The 17,997-nt window shown below is 48.4% G+C and overlaps 1 protein-coding gene across 2 annotated transcripts in view; it reads right to left on the bottom strand.

The window, feature by feature from the left end:
* Positions 1 to 2,322: 2,322 nt before the first annotated feature.
* LOC144501810 (carbonic anhydrase-related protein 10) overlaps positions 2,323 to 17,997 on the bottom strand; it is a 448,509-nt gene continuing 432,834 nt past the window's right edge. The window contains exon 9 of one of the 2 annotated variants that reach the window (XM_078225854.1): positions 2,323 to 2,483. In XM_078225854.1, the coding sequence (XP_078081980.1) occupies positions 2,389 to 2,483 (95 nt within the window). In that variant the 3' untranslated portion in view covers positions 2,323 to 2,388. The other variant, XM_078225855.1, reaches the window with a different exon arrangement.

The following is a 17,997-nucleotide window of genomic DNA, read 5'->3' on the forward strand; positions in this document are numbered from 1 at the left end:
TTCCCCATTGGATTTATTGGGGTTATATGTTATACTGATGGCTCCTAGATCTGGCCTTGCCAACTATGCCAACCCTATCAAACCCTTTGATAATGTTACGGATCTGTATCAGGTCACATCAGCCTTCCCTTTTCTCGAGAGTCAAGGGGTAGAATGTTCAGACTTTCCTGATGGACGTAAGCTCTCAATCCTGGTGAATCTACTCTGCATCTCCATATCCTCTTTATGCTTCCAAGACCAGAACTGTGCACACAATTCCAACTCGGGACCAAGCTAGGTCCTAAATTAGTTTAATGTCATTTTCCTGCTTTGTAATTCCAACCCTCTAGAAATGAACCTCAGTGTTAGTTTGCTTTATTTAAAGTTTTAAGTTTATTTATTAGTGTCACAAGTAGGCTTACATTAACACTGCAATGAAGTTACTGTGAAAATCCCCTAGTCGCCACACTACGGCGCCTGTTCGGGTCAATGCACCTAACCAGCATGTCTTTGGACTGTGAGAGGAAACCGGAGCACCCGAAGGAAACCCACACAAACACGGGGAGAATGTGCAGACTCCACACAGACATTGACCCAAGCCGGGAATCGAACCCAGATCCCTGGATCTGTGAGGCAGCAGTGTTAACCACTGTGCCACCGTGCCACCCATTTTATGGCCTTATTGGCATCTGTTGCCACTTTTAGTGACCCCAGTTATTGATCCCAGTCCAAGTTTACTACAATAGGAAACATGTGCCAGATCATGACCTCGGCTATCTAGAAGGACAAGGGAAGCGAGGACACAGAAACATAGAAAGACTTCCAAATGCTTCTTCAAGTCACTCACCGTCCCGACTTGGAAATATAACGCTGTTCCTTCACTGATATTGGGTCAAAACCCTAGAATTCCCTCCCTAACAGCACTGTGGGTGTACCTACGTATCAGGAACTGCAGCAGTTCAAGAAGGCAGCTCACCACCACCTTCTCAAGGGCAACCAGGGGTGGACAATAAATACCCACATCCCATAATGAATAAATAATGACAAAAGCAAATGAGGTCAGATGTCAGGAATGGGGGTGGGGGGAGTGGGGCTGAGGTAGGATTTGTAAACAAAGGGGCAAATTTGTAAATTTGGGAGGTGGAGGCTGGAGAGGTGGGTGTGGGTGGGATGGTGTCTCAGAGACACGTGGACCCCGGGTTAAAGAGGAGCTGTGTCCAGTCGGGCGGGAGGTGAGAGATAGCGTGACGTGGATGAAGTTTGCTTTGAGCTGTTGCTGCGCGAGAGTTTTAACAACACCAGGTTAAAGTGCAGCAGGTTTATTTGGTAGCAAATGCCATTAGCTTTCGGGGCGGAACGCAGGGAGAGCGGAGCGCGACTTACACAGCGAGGTGGCAGCTTTCCATTCTGGAATGTTGGCTTGGAGAATCCCAGTGTGAGGACGGGGCAGGGTGGGGCTTCATGATTTTCACTCATTCGACACTGGAAGCGACACCACGGACATGCAAACAAACACCGACCGGCCTCGGATCAATTTTTCAAACACATTTATTGAGCTCTTGACATTAAACCAAACACAGTGTATGAACATTGTAAACAGTCAACATAAAAAGGCAATAACTTAATCTGTACCCGAGAGTGTGCCAACCTGCCCATTGGTCAGCTAAAACTCATTCTGACCCCTCTAACCCCCAGGGGTAATGTATTTACAAGATTAGCTCTGTGTAGTTTCCACTCTGATTTCATTTGTTTGAAGCAATGTTGACGAGGCTAGCTGGGGATGTAGAGGTGGGTTGGCAGGGATGGGGAGGGGGTTGGGATGAAGGCTGGGCTGGGGGGGGGGGGAACGGGGGGGAGGGTATACCCTCTTCCTCCCCCACCGTCCCCCCACCTCCCTCCCTGACTCACCCCCTCCCCTCCCCCGCGTCCCGCAGACGTCTCGCTGCTGGGCTTTGATACAGAACCTGACCTGAATGATGCGAATGGGTATGAAGGCTTTGGATCAGGAACACTCAACACTCTGACTGGTGGATGTGATTCCATCCTGACATTAGCAAATGTGGAGTCCACGTATTTACAAAGGTGTTTAAAAGTCTCTCTGCTTCGTTTTAGCTGGAATTGAGGCAGCTGGATTAAAATTTATAGATTTGATTTTCAATAACCCCCCCCCCCCCCCACAAACCCTTCAAAATGGTGAAGTATCAAAACCACAGTTATTCATTAAATGATTTATTTCATTTCTGGCCCCCTTCCCCCCCCCCTCCTCCCCCAACCCCCCCCCCCCCCCCGCCCGTCCCCCCTGCCACCCCCCCCTCCAAACTGAAGATTTCGAATCTGGTCGTATTTTGGCAGGTGGTGTCTTGGTTTCCTGGCGATCAGAAGGTGGGCGTGACGATATCCGTTTATATATCAAAAGTTTTGTCCCTCCAAGCTCGTTGTAAAAGGTAAATGCCCCTCCAGAGTGGGAGCGTCGTCCTCGTAATGCATAATCACAGCAGGAGTATCTGATCAGGGGTAAAGTCGGGATAAATATTGTCTTATTATTTTAGGAGCCATTCATTAACTGTAAGAGAGGAGAAGGAAAGAGAGAAACGGAGAGAGATGAAGTTCTTAATCTCACAGTTTTTACAGAGCAGGCCGAGAGCCCAAATACAAAGAAACTCATTCATCAAATGTGACATTTTGGACAATGAACACCACCCTCCTCCTCCGAGGTGACCTGTATGAAACCGATCGACAATCCAAATTCTGCATGCAGGAGGTTAAGGAAATTTGGCATGTCCACTACGACTCTCACGAACTTTTAATAGATGTACCATAGAAAGCATTCTTTATCACAGCTTGGTCTGGGCTCCTGCTCTGTCCAAGACCGCAAGGAACTACAAAGGGTCGTGAATATAGTCCAATCCATCACGCAAACCAGCCTCCCATCCATTGACTCTGTCTACACTTCCCGCTGCCTCGGAAAAGCAGCCAGCATAATTAAGGACCCCACGCTCCCCGGACATTCTCTCTTCCACCTTCTTCCGTCAGGCAAAAGATACAAAAGTCTGAGGTCACGTACCAACCGACTCAAGAACAGCCTCTTCCCTGCTGCTGTCAGACTTTTGAATGGGCCTACCTCGCACCCTAGCGATGACTGTCACACTACATTCTGCACTCTCTCCTTTCCTTCTCCCCTATATACTCTATGAACGGTATGCTTTGTCTGTACAGCGCACAAGAAATAATACCTTTCACTGCGACAATAATAAATCAAATCAAATTAAATCACAAATTCCTGTCCCAGCTGTGTTGTGTTTTACAGGGTGTCCACTGGACAGCACAGTGGTTAGCACTGCTGCCTCACAGCGCCAGGACCTGGGTTCAATTCCCGGCTTGGGTCACTGTTTGTGTGGAGTTTGCACATTCTCCCCGTGTCTGCGTGGGTTTGCTCCGGGTGCTCCGGTTTCCTCCCGCAGTCTGAAAGACGTGCTGGGTTAGGGTGCATTGGCCGTTCTAAATTCTCCCTCAGTGTTACCCGAACAGGCGCCGGAGTGTGGCGACTAGGGGATTTTCACAGTAACTTCATTGCAGTGTTAACGTAAGCCTTACTTGTGACACTAATAAATAAACTCCAGCTTGACACCCTCCAACCCCCACTGCACAGCAACTAATCAGCAAATCCCTCCATCCCTCTCCCCGTCATGTGTTTGGCCAGCTGACCCTGAGCTGCAGCAAAGTGAGGTGACAGTCAAACAGAATGGAGCAGATTGCCAATGAGGCAGGCATGCAGGCAGCTTGTGGAAATTTGTGTGTGAGAGACATTCCCCGGCTTTGGTGGTCTCTTGAGGGTTGTGTTGTGAGCGGAGTTGGGAGGAAGCAGCAAGACTAAATTGGGATTCTTCAACACAACACTCCAGACACCCTGCCATTTTCCCAAAGTGGCAGGACGGCGAGAAAACTGGAGTGATCCTCGCTTCCGGCTCGCAATCGCCGCACACACTCAGTGGTTTTTTGGGAGAGTGTGAGTTGTGAGCCGATTCTGGGAAGGGCTTCCACGCGCCAGTGAGATCGGCCGCAAAGCGATCGGGCGCCGTATTGAAAGGACTCTCCGGCCTCTCAGTGCCAGGGGGGAAACCCTCTCCCTCCCCCCACTGATATTGAGACTCTGGCAGCCTCCATCTGCAGTATGTACCACACCAAAACCCTTCCCTGACACAGATCGCTGGCATTGGGGCCCCCCCCGATGCGTCCTCCTTCGTGACCCCTAACATGCCCCCCTTTGTGCCCGAACCCCCTCACAACTTCTCCCTTCACAACCTCCCCTTCACAGCCCCCCTGTCATAATCCCCGTCATGGCTTCCCCATCATAGCCCCACAGTCGTATCTCCTACACAGGCCCCAACCCCACCCAGGCTCCACCCCCATCCAGGCTCCATCCCCTTGGCACTGCTTCTGGCACACTGGCAGTGTGGGGAGGCACTGTCAGATGGGCACTGCCAGGTGAGGATTTCAATGGCCTCCGAGCCAGGTTGCAGAGGGAGCATCCCTCAAGGGTCCTGAGGGTGAGCTTGGGCTGGGGATAAGGGGTTGACCTCACCATTCTCCCCCAGGATGGGGGTGTCGTGGCTGGACTGCCCCTTCTAGCCCTGACTGACCTGAAGATCACCCACGGCGCGGTGGATTCAGCCAACTCTGAGATCAGTTTCTGAATTCCGGCCTGCCAGCTGTGAAAATTCTGAGATGGCCCAGTGACCGCACCCCTCCCCCCCCTCCGACCCCCCACCCCGGCCCACTCCCCACCTCCGCACCCCTCACCCCCCTCTCATCCCACTCACCTGGCAGGATTTCAAATCATTGCAGCACCCCTCAGCAGCAGAGACTTTCGTTTCTCCCCGCCCAGAAGCTGCAGGTGTGAGCAGACCCCCTTGAAGTCTTCTGACAGAGAATAGTGGCAGGAACTTCCAGCCACACTCACCCCAAGAATGGAAAATCTAGCCTGAGGCCAACAGACCTTTGCATGGTCTGTGTCCCCCCCCCCCCCCTGCCCCGCCGCCACCTGCACCCGCCGCCGCCCCCTCCCTCCCCAAACCCCCCCTCCCCCCCCGCTGCAGCCCGCTACTATTCCAATGGCGAGTGGGATGGCACAAATTCAGCTCTGGCTGTCAGTTTCACTGAGGAGCAGGGGGCATGGGGAGGTTCCAGTTTGTCCAGTCAGCCCAATGAATGGCAACAGCTTTGATTTGAAGTTGCTGTGGCTTCCCATCGAGCAGAAATCTTTGAAGTCCTTTCCATTGCACTTCCAGGCTTCGTTCTGTAACAAGATCAATGTGCAATGCCTCGCAAAAGATACCACTGCCCGCTCAGTGAGTTCTATCATCCTCCAGCCACCTGTGTTTATGGTGACGTCTCTTCCCAGTTGAATACAACTAAAGTACCCCATTGATCCTGATCACAATGTAGACTGAGTCAGATGCCGATTGACAGTTACAGTTACTCAGTGAGTGTGGCAGTGAGTCAGTGAGTGTGACAGTGAGTCAGTGAGTGTGACAGTGAGTCAGTGAGTGTGACAGTGAGTCAGTGAGTGTGACAGTGAGTCAGTGAGTGTTACAGTGAGTCAGTGAGTGTGACAGTGAGTCAGTGAAAGTTACAGTGAGACAGTGAGTGTGACAGTGATTTAGTGAGTGTTACAGTGAGTCAGTGAGTGTTACAGTGAGTCAGTGAATATTACAGTGAGACAGTGAGTGTGACAGTGAGTCAGTGAGTGTTACAGAGTCAGTGAGTGTGACAGTGAGTCAGTGAGTGTGACAGTGAGTCAGTGAGTGTTACAGTGAGTCAGTGAGTGTGACAGTGAGTCAGTGAAAGTTACAGTGAGACAGTGAGTGTGACAGTGATGTAGTGAGTGTTACAGTGAGTCAGTGAGTGTGACAGTGAGTCAGTGAGTGTGACAGAGAGTCAAAGAGTGTTACAGTGAGTCAGTGAGTGCTACAGTGAGTCAGTGAGTGTTACAGTGAGTCAGTGAGTGTTACAGTAAGTCAGTGAGTGTTACAGTGAGTCAGTGAGTGCTACAGTGAGTCAGTGAGTGTTACAGTGAGTCAGTGAGTGTTACAGTAAGTCAGTGAGTGTTACAGTGAGTCAGTGAGTGTGACAGAGAGTCAAAGAGTGTTACAGTGAGTCAGTGAGTGCTACAGTGAGTCAGTGAGTGTGACAATGAGCCAGTGAGTGTTACAGTGAGTCAGTGAGTGTTACAGTGAGTCAGTGAGTGTGACAGTGAGTCAGTGAGTGTTACAGTGAGTCAGTGAGTGCTACAGTGAGTCAGTGAGTGTTACAGTGAGTCAGTGAGTGTTACAGTAAGTCAGTGAGTGTTACAGTGAGTCAGTGAGTGTGACAGAGAGTCAAAGAGTGTTACAGTGAGTCAGTGAGTGCTACAGTGAGTCAGTGAGTGTGACAATGAGCCAGTGAGTGTTACAGTGAGTCAGTGAGTGTTACAGTGAGTCAGTGAGTGTTAGCGTGAGTCAGTGAGAGTTACAGTGAGACAGTGAGTGTGACAGTGAGTCAGTGAGTGTGACAGTGAGTCAGTGAGTGTTTCAGTGAGTCAGTGAGTGTTACAGTGAGTCAGTGAGTGTGACATTGAGTCAGTGAGTGTGACAGTGAGTCAGTGAGTGCTACAGTGAGTCAGTGAGAGTGACAGAGAGTCAGTGAGTGTTTCAGTGAGTCCGTGAGTATGACAGTGAGTCAGTGAGTGTTACAGTGAGTCAGTGAGTGTTACAGGAAGTCAGTGAGTGTGACAGTGAGTCAGTGAGTGTGACAGTGAGCCAGTGAGTGTTACAGTGAGTCAGTGAGTGTTACAGTGAGTCAGTGAGTGTGACAGTGAGTCAGTGAGTGTAACAGTGAGTCAGTGAGTGTGACAGTGAGTCAGTGAGTGTTTCAGTGAGTCAGTGAGTGTTACAGTGAGTCAGTGAGTGTGACATTGAGTCAGTGAGTGTGACAGTGAGTCAGTGAGTGCTACAGTGAGTCAGTGAGAGTGACAGAGAGTCAGTGAGTGTTTCAGTGAGTCCGTGAGTGTGACAGTGAGTCAGTGAGTGTGACATTGAGTCAGTGAGTGTGACAGTGAGTCAGTGAGTGCTACAGTGAGTCAGTGAGTGTTAGCGTGAGTCAGTGAGAGTTACAGTGAGTCAGTGAGTGTGGCAGTGAGTCAGTGAGTGTTACAGTGAGTCAGTGAGTGTGACAGTGAGTCAGTGAGTGTTACAGTGAGTCAGGGAATGTTACAGTGAGTCAGTGAGTGTGACAGTGAGTCAGTGAGTGTTTCAGTGAGTCAGTGAGTGTTACAGTGAATCAGTGAGTGTGGCAGTGAGTCAGTGAGTGTTGCAGTGTTTCAGTGAGTGTTACAGTGAGTCAGTGAGTGTGACAGTGAGTCAGTGAGAGTGACAGTGAATCAGTGAGTGTGGCAGTGAGTCAGTGAGTGTTACAGTGAGTCAGTGAGTGCTACAGTGAGTTAGTGAGTGTGACAGTTAGCCAGTGAGTGTGACAGCGTGTCAGTGAGTGGGACAGTGTGTCAGTGAGTGCTACAGTGAGTCAGTCAGTGTTACAGAGAGTGAGCGAGTGCTGCAGTGAGTCAGTGAATGTGACAGTGAATCAGTGAGTGTAACAGTGAGTCAGTGAAAGTTACAGTGAGACAGTGAGGGTGACAGTGTTTCAGTGAGTGTTACAGTGAGTCAGTGAGTGTTACAGTGAGTCAGTGAGTGTTACAGTGAGTCAGTGAGTGTTACAGTGAATCAGTGAGTGTGACAGTGAGTCAGTGAGTGTGACAGTGAGTCAGTGAGTGTTACACTGAGTCAGTGAGTGTTACAGTGAGTCAGTGAGTGTGACAGTGAGTCACTGAGTGTTACAGTGAATCAGTGAGTGTGACAGTGAGTCAGTGAGTGTGACAGTGAGTCAGTGAGTGTTACACTGAGTCAGTGAGTGTGACAGTGAGTCAAAGAGTGTTACATTGAGTGGGTGAGTGTAACAGCGAGACAGAGAGTGGGACAGTGTGTCAGTGAGTGTGACAGTGAGTCAGTGAGTGTTACAGTGAGTCACTGAGTGTGACAGTGAGTCAGCGAGTGTTTCAGTGAGTCAGTGAGTGTTACTGTGAGTCAGTGCGTGTCACAGTCAGTCAGTGAGTGTTACAGTGAGTCAGTGAGTGTTACAGTGAGTCAGTGAGTGTGACAGTGAGTCAGCGAGTGATACAGTGAGTCGGTGAGCGTGACAGTGAGTCAATGAGTGTTACAGTGTGTCAGTGAGTGTTACAGTGAATCAGTGAGTGTGGCAGTGAGTGAGTGAGTGTTGCAGTGTTTCAGTGAGTGTTACAGTGAGTCAGTGAGTGCTACAGTGAGTTAGAGAGTGTGACAGTTAGTCAGTGAGTGTGACAGTGAGTCAGCAAGTGTGACAGTGTGTCAGTGAGTGTGTCAGTGAGTCAGTGAGTGTGACAGTGAGTCAGTGAGTGTGACAGTGAGTCAGTGAAAGTTACAGTGAGACAGTGAGTGTGACAGTGACTTAGTGAGTGTTACAGTGAGTCAGTGAGTGTTACAGTGAGTCAGTGAGTGTGACAGTGACTTAGTTAGTGTTACAGTGAGTCAGTGAGTGTTACAGTGAGTCAGTGAATGTTTCAGTGAGACAGTGAGTGTTACAGTGAGTCAGTGAGTGTGACAGTGTGTCAGTGAGTGTGACAGTGAGTCAGTGAGTGTGACAGTGAGTCAGTGAGTGTTACAGTGAGTCAGTGAGTGTTACAGTGAGTCACTGAGTGTGACAGTGAGTCAGTGAGTGTTACAGTGAGTCACTGAGTGTGACAGTGAGTCAGTGAGTGTTTCAGTGAGTCAGTGAGTGTTACTGTGAGTCAGTGAGTGTCACAGTCAGTCAGTGAGTTTCACAGTCAGTCAGTGAGTGTTACTGTGAGTCAGTGAGTGTGACAGTGAGTAAGTGAGTGTTACAGTGAGTCAGTGAGTGCTACAGTCAGTCAGTGAGTGTCACAGTCAGTCAGTGAGTGTCACTGTGAGTCAGTGAGCATGACAGTGAGTCAGTGAGTATTCCAGTGAATCAGTGAATGTTACAGTGAGTCAGAGAGTGTTACAGTAAATCAGTGTGTGTGACAGTGATTCAGTGAGTGTGACACCGAGACAGTGAGTGTGACAGTGAGGCAGTGAGTGTTACAGTGAGTCAGCCAGTGTGACAGTGAGTCAGTGAGTGTTACAGTGAGTCAGTGAGTGTTACAGTGAATCAGTGAATGTTACAGTGAGTCAGAGAGTGTTACAGTGAATCAGTGAGTGTTACAGTTTGTCAGTGAGTGTTACAGTGAATCAGTGAGTGTTACAGTGAGTCAGTGAGTGTTACACTGAGACAGTGAGTGTGACAGTGAGGCAGTGAGTGTTACAGTGAGTCAGCCAGTGTGACAGTGAGTCTGTGAATCTGACAGTGAGTCAGTGAGTGTTACAGTTAGTCAGTGAGTGCTACAGTGAGTCAGTGAGTGTCACAGTCAGTCAGTGAGTGTTACTGTGAGTCAGTGAGCGTGACAGTGAGTCAGTGAGTGTTAGCGTGAGTCAGTGAGTGTCACAGTGAGTCAGTGAGTGTTACAGTGAGTCAGTGAGTGTAACAGTGAGTCAGTGAGTATTACAGTGAATCAGTGAATGTTACAGTGAGTCAGAGAGTGTTACAGTGAATCAGTGTGTGTGACAGTGAGTCAGTGAGTGTTACACCGAGACAGTGAGTGTGACAGTGAGGCAGTGAGTGTTACAGTGAGTCAGCCAGTGTGACAGTGAGTCAGTGAGTGTTACAGTGAGTCAGTGAGTGTTACAGTGAATCAGTGAATGTTACAGTGAATCAGTGATTGTTACAGTGAATCAGTGAGTGTTACAGTTTGTCAGTGAGTTTGACAGTGAGTCGGTGAGTGTGACAGTGAGTCAGTGAGAGTTACAGTGAGACAGTGAGTGTGACAGTGAGTCAGTGAGTGTGACAGTGAGTCAGTGAGTGTGACAGTGAGTCAGTGAGTGTTGCAGGTAGTCAGTGAGTGTTACAGTGAGTCAGTGAGTGTTACAGTGAGTCAGTGAGTGTGACAGTGAGTCAGTGAGTGTGACAGTGAGTAAGTGAGTATTACAGTGAGTCAGTGAGTGTGACAGTGAGTCAGTGAGTGTGACAGTGAGTAAGTGAGTATTACAGTGAGTCAGTGAGTGTGAGAGTGAGTCAGTGAGTGTTACAGTGAGACAGTGAGTGTGACAGTGAGTCAGTGAGTGTGACAGTGAGTCAGTGAGTGTTTCAGTGAGTCAGTGAGTGTTACAGTGAGACAGTGAGTGTGACAGTGAGTCAGTGAGTGTTTCAGTGAGTCAGTGAGTGTTTCAGTGAGTCAGTGAGTGTTTCAGTGAGTCAGTGAGTGTGACATTGAGTCAGTGAGTGTGACAGTGAGTCAGTGAAAGTTACTGTGAGACAGTGAGGGTGACAGTGAGTCCGTGAGTGTGACAGTGAGTAAGTGAGTATTACAGTGAGTCAGTGAGTGTGAAAGTGAGTCAGTGAGTGTGACAGTGAGTAAGTGAGTGTGACAGTGAGTCAGGGAGTGATACAGTGAGTCAGTGAGTGTTACAGTGAGTCAGGGAATGTTACAGTGAGTCAGTGAGTGTGACAGTGAGTCAGTGTGTGTGACAGTGAGTCAGTGAGTGTGACAGTGAGTCAGTGAGTGTTTCAGTGAGTCAGGGAATGTTACAGTGAGTCAGTGAGTGTTACAGTGAGTCAGGGAATGTTACGGTGAGTCGGTGAGTGTGACAGTTAGTCAGTGAGTGTTACAGTGTGTCAGGGAATGTTACAGTGAGTCAGTGAGTGTTACAGTGAGTCAGGGAATGTTACAGTGAGTCAGTGAGTGTGACAGTGAGTCAGGGAATGTTACAGTGAGTCAGTGAGTGTGACAGTGAGTCAGTGAGTGTGACAGTGAGTCAGTGAGTGTTACAGTGAGTCAGTGAGTGTGACAGTGAGTCAGTGAGTGTTTCAGTGAGTCAGGGAATGTTACAGTGAGTCAGTGAGTGTTACAGTGAGTCAGGGAATGTTACAGTGAGTCAGTGAGTGTTACAGTGAGTCAGGGAATGTTACAGTGAGTCAGTGAGTGTGACAGTGAGTCAGTGAGTGTTTCAGTGAGTCAGGGAATGTTACAGTGAGTCAGTGAGTGTTACAGTGAGTCAGGGAATGTTACAGTGAGTCAGTGAGTGTGACAGTGAGTCAGTGAGTGTTACAGTGAGTCAGGGAATGTTACAGTGAGTCAGTGAGTGTGACAGTGAGTCAGGGAATGTTACAGTGAGTGAGTGAGTGTTACAGTGAGTCAGGGAATGTTACAGTGAGTCAGGGAATGTTACAGTGAGTCAGTGAGTGTGACAGTGAGTCAGTGAGTGTGACAGTGAGTCAGTGAGTGTTTCAGTGAGTCAGTGAGTGTGACAGTGAGTCAGTGAGTGTGACGGTGAGTCAGTGAGTGTTTCAGTGAGTCAGGGAATGTTACAGTGAGTCAGTGAGAGTGACAGTGAGTCAGTGAGTGTGACAGTGAGTCAGTGAGTGTTTCAGTGAGTCAGTGAGTGTTACAGTGAATCAGTGAGTGTGGCAGTGAGTCAGTGAGTGTTGCAGTGTTTCAGTGAGTGTTACAGTGAGTCAGTGAGTGTTACAGTGAGTCAGTGAGTGTGACAGTGAATCAGTGAGTGTGGCAGTGAGTCAGTGAGTGTTGCAGTGTTTCAGTGAGTGTTACAGTGAGTCAGTGAGTGTTGCAGTGTTTCAGTGAGTGTTACAGTGAGTCAGTGAGTGTTACAGTGAGTCAGTGAGTGTTACAGTGAGTCAGTGAGTGCTACAGTGAGTTAGTGAGTGTGACAGTGAGTCAGTGAGTGTTGCAGTGTTTCAGTGAGTGTTACAGTGAGTCAGTGAGTGTTACAGTGAGTCAGTGAGTGCTACAGTGAGTTAGTGAGTGTGACAGTTAGTCAGTGAGTGTGACAGTGAGTCAGTGAGTGGGACAGTGTGTCAGTGAGTGTTACAGTGAGTCAGTGAGTGTTACAGAGAGTGAGCGAGTGCTGCAGTGAGTCAGTGAATGTGACAGTGAATCAGTGAGTGTTACAGTGAGTCAGTGAAAGTTACAGTGAGACAGTGAGTGTGACAGTGAGTCAATGAGTGTTACAGTGAGTCACCGGGTGTGACAGTGTGTCAGTGAGTGTGACAGTGAGTCAGTGAGTGTGACAGTGTGTCAGTGAGTGATACAGTGAGTCACTGAGTGTGACAGTGAGTCAGCGAGTGTGACAGTGTGTCAGTGAGTGATACAGTGAGTCACTGAGTGTTACAGTGAGTCAGTGAGTGTTTCAGTGAGTCAGTGAGTGTTACTGTGAGTCAGTGAGTGTGACAGTGAGTCAGTGAGTGATACAGTGAGTCAGTGAGTGTGACAGTGAGTCAGTGAGTGATACAGTGAGTCGGTGAGTGTGACAGTGAGTCAATGAGTGTTACAGTGAGTCAGTGAGTGTTACAGTGAGTCAGTGAGTGATACAGTGAGTCAGTGAGTGTTACAGTGAGTCAATGAGTGTTACAGTGAGTCAGTGAGTGTTACAGTGAATCAGTGAGTGTGGCAGTGAGTCAGTGAGTGTTGCAGTGTTTCAGTGAGTGTTACAGTGAGTCAGTGAGTGCTACAGTGAGTCAGTGAGTGTGACAGTGAGACAGTGAGTGTTTCAGTGAGTCAGTGAGTGTTACAGTGAGTCAGTGAGTGTGACAGTGAGTCAGCGAGTGTGACAGTGTGTCAGTGAGTGTGTCAGTGAGTCAGTGAGTGTGACAGTGAGTCAGTGAGTGTGACAGTGAGTCAGTGAAAGTTACAGTGAGTCAGTGAGTGTTACAGTGAGTCAGTGAGTGTTGCAGTGTTTCAGTGAGTGTTACAGTGAGTCAGTGAGTGTTACAGTGAGTCAGTGAATGTTTCAGTGAGACAGTGAGTGTTACAGTGAGTCAGTGAGTGTGACAGTGAGTCAGTGAGTGTTGCAGTGTTTCAGTGAGTGTTACAGTGAGTCAGTGAGTGTTACAGTGTGTCAGTGAGTGTGACAGTGCGTCAATGAGAGTGACAGTGTGTCACTGAGTGTGCCAGTGAGTCAGTGAGTGTGACAGTGAGTCAGTGAGTGTTACAGTGAGTCAGTGAGTGTTTCAGTGAGTCAGTGAGTGTTACAGTCAGTCAGTGAGTGTTACTGTGAGTCAGTGAGTGTCACAGTCAGTCAGTGAGTGTTACAGTGAGTCAGTGAGTGTTACAGTCAGTCAGTGAGTGTTACTGTGAGTCAGTGAGTGTTTCAGTGAGTCAGTGAGTGTTACAGTCAGTCAGTGAGTGTTACTGTGAGTCAGTGAGTGTCACAGTCAGTCAGTGAGTGTGACAGTGAGTCAGTGAGTGTGACAGTGTGTCAGTGAGTGTGACAGTGCGTCAATGAGTGTGACAGTGTGTCACTGAGTGTGCCAGTGAGTCAGTGAGTGTGACAGTGAGTCAGTGAGTGTTACAGTGAGTCAGTGAGTGTTTCAGTGAGTCAGTGAGTGTTACAGTCAGTCAGTGAGTGTTCCAGTGAGTCAGTGAGTTTCACAGTCAGTCAGTGAGTGTTACTGTGAGTCAGTGAGTGTGACAGTGAGTGAGTGAGTGTGACAGTGAGTCAGTGAGTATTACAGTGAGTCAGTGAGTGCTACAGTGAGTCAGTGAGTGTCACAGTCAGTCAGTGAGTGTTACTGTGAGTCAGTGAGTGTGACAGTGAGTCAGTGAGTGTTACAGTGATTCAGTGAGTGTTACTGTGAGTCAGTGAGCGTGACAGTGAGTCAGTGAGTGTTAGCGTGAGTCAGTGAGTGTCACAGTGAGTCAGTGAGTGTTACAGTGAGTCAGTGAGTGTTAGCGTGAGTCAGTGAGTGTCGCAGTGAGTCAGTGAGTGTCAGCGTGAGTCAGTGAGTGTCACAGTGAGTCAGTGAGTGTTACAGTGAGTCAGTGAGTGCTACAGTGAGTCAGTGAGTATTACAGTGAATCAGTGAATGTTACAGTGAGTCAGAGAGTGTGACAGTGAATCAGTGTGTGTGACAGTGAGTCAGTGAGTGTTACACCGAGGCAGTGAGTGTGACAGTGAGGCAGTGAGTGTTACAGTGAGTCAGCCAGTGTGACAGTGAGTCAGTGAGTGTTACAGTGAGTCGGTGAGTGTAACAGTGAATCAGTGAATGTTACAGTGAGTCAGAGAGTGTTACAGTGAATCAGTGTGTGTGACAGTGAGACAGTGAGTGTGACAGTGAGGCAGTGAGTGTTACAGTGAGTCAGCCAGTGTGACAGTGAGTCAGTGAATGTTACAGTGAGTCAGTGAGTGTTACTGTGAGTCAGTGAGTGTTACAGTGAGTCTGTGAATGTGACAGTGAGTCAGTGAGTGTGACAGTGAGTCAGTGAGTGTTACAGTTTGTCAGTGAGTGTTACAGTGAATCAGTGAGTGTTTCAGTGAGACAGTGAGTGTTACAGTGAGTCACTGAGTGTGACAGTGAGTCAGTGAGTGTGACAGTGAGTCAGTGAGTGTGACAGTGAGTCAGTGAGTGTTACAGTGAGTCAGGGAATGTTACAGTGAGTCAGTGAGTGTGACAGTGAGTCAGTGAGTGTTTCAGTGAGTCAGGGAATGTTACAGTGAGTCAGTGAGTGTTACAGTGAGTCAGTGAGTGTTTCAGTGAGTCAGTGAGTGTGACAGTGAGTCAGTGAGTGTTTCAGTGAGTCAGGGAATGTTACAGTGAGTCAGTGAGTGTGACAGTGAGTCAGTGAGTGTTACAGTGAGTCAGGTAATGTTACAGTGAGTCAGTGAGTGTTACAGTGAGTCAGGGAATGTTACAGTGAGTCAGGGAATGTTACAGTGAGTCAGTGAGTGTGACAGTGAGTCGGTGAGTGTGACAGTGAGTCAGTGAGTGTTTCAGTGAGTCAGTGAGTGTGACAGTGAGTCAGTGAGTGTTACAGTGAGTCTGTGAGTGTTTCAGTGAGTCAGGGAATGTTACAGTGAGTCAGTGAGTGTGACAGTGAGTCAGTGAGTGTGACAGTGAGTCAGTGAGTGTTACAGTGAGTCAGTGAGTGTTACAGTGAGTCAGTGAGTGTGGCAGTGAGTCAGTGAGTGTGGCAGTGAGTCAGTGAGTGTTACAGTTTGTCAGTGAGTGTTACAGTGAATCAGTGAGTGTTTCAGTGAGACAGTGAGTGTTACAGTGAGTCACTGAGTGTGACAGTGAGTCAGTGAGTGTGACAGTGAGTCAGTGAGTGTGACAGTGAGTCAGTGAGTGTTACAGTGAGTCAGGGAATGTTACAGTGAGTCAGTGAGTGTGACAGTGAGTCAGTGAGTGTTTCAGTGAGTCAGGGAATGTTACAGTGAGTCAGTGAGTGTTACAGTGAGTCAGTGAGTGTTTCAGTGAGTCAGTGAGTGTGACAGTGAGTCAGTGAGTGTTTCAGTGAGTCAGGGAATGTTACAGTGAGTCAGTGAGTGTGACAGTGAGTCAGTGAGTGTTACAGTGAGTCAGGTAATGTTACAGTGAGTCAGTGAGTGTTACAGTGAGTCAGGGAATGTTACAGTGAGTCAGGGAATGTTACAGTGAGTCAGTGAGTGTGACAGTGAGTCGGTGAGTGTGACAGTGAGTCAGTGAGTGTTTCAGTGAGTCAGTGAGTGTGACAGTGAGTCAGTGAGTGTTACAGTGAGTCTGTGAGTGTTTCAGTGAGTCAGGGAATGTTACAGTGAGTCACTGAGTGTGACAGTGAGTCAGTGAGGGTGACAGTGAGTCAGTGAGTGTGACAGTGAGTCAGTGAGTGTTACAGTGAGTCAGTGAGTGTTACAGTGAGTCAGTGAGTGTGGCAGTGAGTCAGTGAGTGTGGCAGTGAGTCAGTGAGTGTTGCAGTGTTTCAGTGAGTGTTACAGTGAGTCAGTGAGTGTTACAGTGAGTCAGTGAGTGTGCCACTGAGTCAGTGAGTGTGGCAGTGAGTCAGTGAGTGTTGCAGTGTTTCAGTGAGTGTTACAGTGAGTCAGTGAGTGTTACAGTGAGTCAGTGAGTGTGACAGTGAATCAGTGAGTGTGGCAGTGAGTCAGTGAGTGTTGCAGTGTTTCAGTGAGTGTTACAGTGAGTCAGTGAGTGTTGCAGTGTTTCAGTGAGTGTTACAGTGAGTCAGTGAGTGTTACAGTGAGTCAGTGAGTGTTACAGTGAGTCAGTGAGTGCTACAGTGAGTTAGTGAGTGTGACAGTGAGTCAGTGAGTGTTGCAGTGTTTCAGTGAGTGTTACAGTGAGTCAGTGAGTGTTACAGTGAGTCAGTGAGTGCTACAGTGAGTTAGTGAGTGTGACAGTTAGTCAGTGAGTGTGACAGTGAGTCAGTGAGTGGGACAGTGTGTCAGTGAGTGTTACAGTGAGTCAGTGAGTGTTACAGAGAGTGAGCGAGTGCTGCAGTGAGTCAGTGAATGTGACAGTGAATCAGTGAGTGTTACAGTGAGTCAGTGAAAGTTACAGTGAGACAGTGAGGGTGACAGTGTGTCAGTGAGTGTTACAGTGAGTCAGTGAGTGTGACAGTGTGTCAGTGAGTGATGCAGTGAGTCACTGAGTGTGACAGTGAGTCAGCGAGTGTGACAGTGAGTCAGCGAGTGTTTCAGTGAGTCAGTGAGTGTTACTGTGAGTCAGTGAGTGTGACAGTGAGTCAGTGAGTGTTACAGTGAGTCAGCGAGTGTGACAGTGAGTCAGTGAGTGTTTCAGTGAGTCAGTGAGTGTTACTGTGAGTCAGTGAGTGTGACAGTGTGTCAGTGAGTGATGCAGTGAGTCACTGAGTGTGACAGTGAGTCAGCGAGTGTGACAGTGAGTCAGCGAGTGTTTCAGTGAGTCAGTGAGTGTTACAGTGAGTCAGTGAGTGTGACAGTGAGTCAGTGAGTGTTACAGTGAGTCACTGAGTGTGACAGTGTGTCAGTGAGTGTGACAGTGAGTCAGTGAGTGTGACAGTGTGTCAGTGAGTGATGCAGTGAGTCACTGAGTGTGACAGTGAGTCAGCGAGTGTGACAGTGAGTCAGCGAGTGTTTCAGTGAGTCAGTGAGTATGACAGTGAGTCAGTGAGTGTCACAGTCAGTCAGTGAGTGTTACAGTGAGTCAGTGAGGGTGACAGTGAGTCAGTGAGTGTGACAGTGAGTCAGTGAGTGATACAGTGAGTCGGTGAGCGTGACAGTGAGTCAATGAGTGTTACAGTGAGTCAGTGAGTGTTACAGTGAATCAGTGAGTGTGGCAGTGAGTCAGTGAGTGTTGCAGTGTTTCAGTGAGTGTTACAGTGAGTCAGTGAGTGTGACAGTGAGACAGTGAGTGTTTCAGTGAGTCAGTGAGTGTTACAGTGAGTCAGTGAGTGTGACAGTGAGACAGTGAGTGTTTCAGTGAGTCAGTGAGTGTTACAGTGAGTCAGTGAGTGTGACAGTGAGTCAGCGAGTGTGACAGTGTGTCAGTGAGTGTGTCAGTGAGTCAGTGAGTGTGACAGTGAGTCAGTGAGTGTGACAGTGAGTCAGTGACAGTTACAGTGAGACAGTGAGGGTGACAGTGACTTAGTGAGTGTTACAGTGAGTCAGTGAGTGTTACAGTGAGTCAGTGAATGTTTCAGTGAGACAGTGAGTGTTACAGTGAGTCAGTGAGTGTGACAGTGAGTCAGTGAGTGTTGCAGTGTTTCAGTGAGTGTTACAGTGAGTCAGTGAGTGTTACAGTGTGTCAGTGAGTGTGACAGTGCGTCAATGAGTGTGACAGTGTGTCACTGAGTGTGCCAGTGAGTCAGTGAGTGTGACAGTGAGTCAGTGAGTGTTACAGTGAGTCAGTGAGTGTTTCAGTGAGTCAGTGAGTGTTACAGTCAGTCAGTGAGTGTTACTGTGAGTCAGTGAGTGTCACAGTCAGTCAGTGAGTGTTACAGTGAGTCAGTGAGTGTTACAGTCAGTCAGTGAGTGTTACTGTGAGTCAGTGAGTGTTTCAGTGAGTCAGTGAGTGTTACAGTCAGTCAGTGAGTGTTACTGTGAGTCAGTGAGTGTCACAGTCAGT

The sequence above is a fragment of the Mustelus asterias genome, chromosome 12, assembly GCF_964213995.1.
Source record: "Mustelus asterias chromosome 12, sMusAst1.hap1.1, whole genome shotgun sequence".
Lineage (NCBI taxonomy): Eukaryota > Metazoa > Chordata > Chondrichthyes > Carcharhiniformes > Triakidae > Mustelus > Mustelus asterias.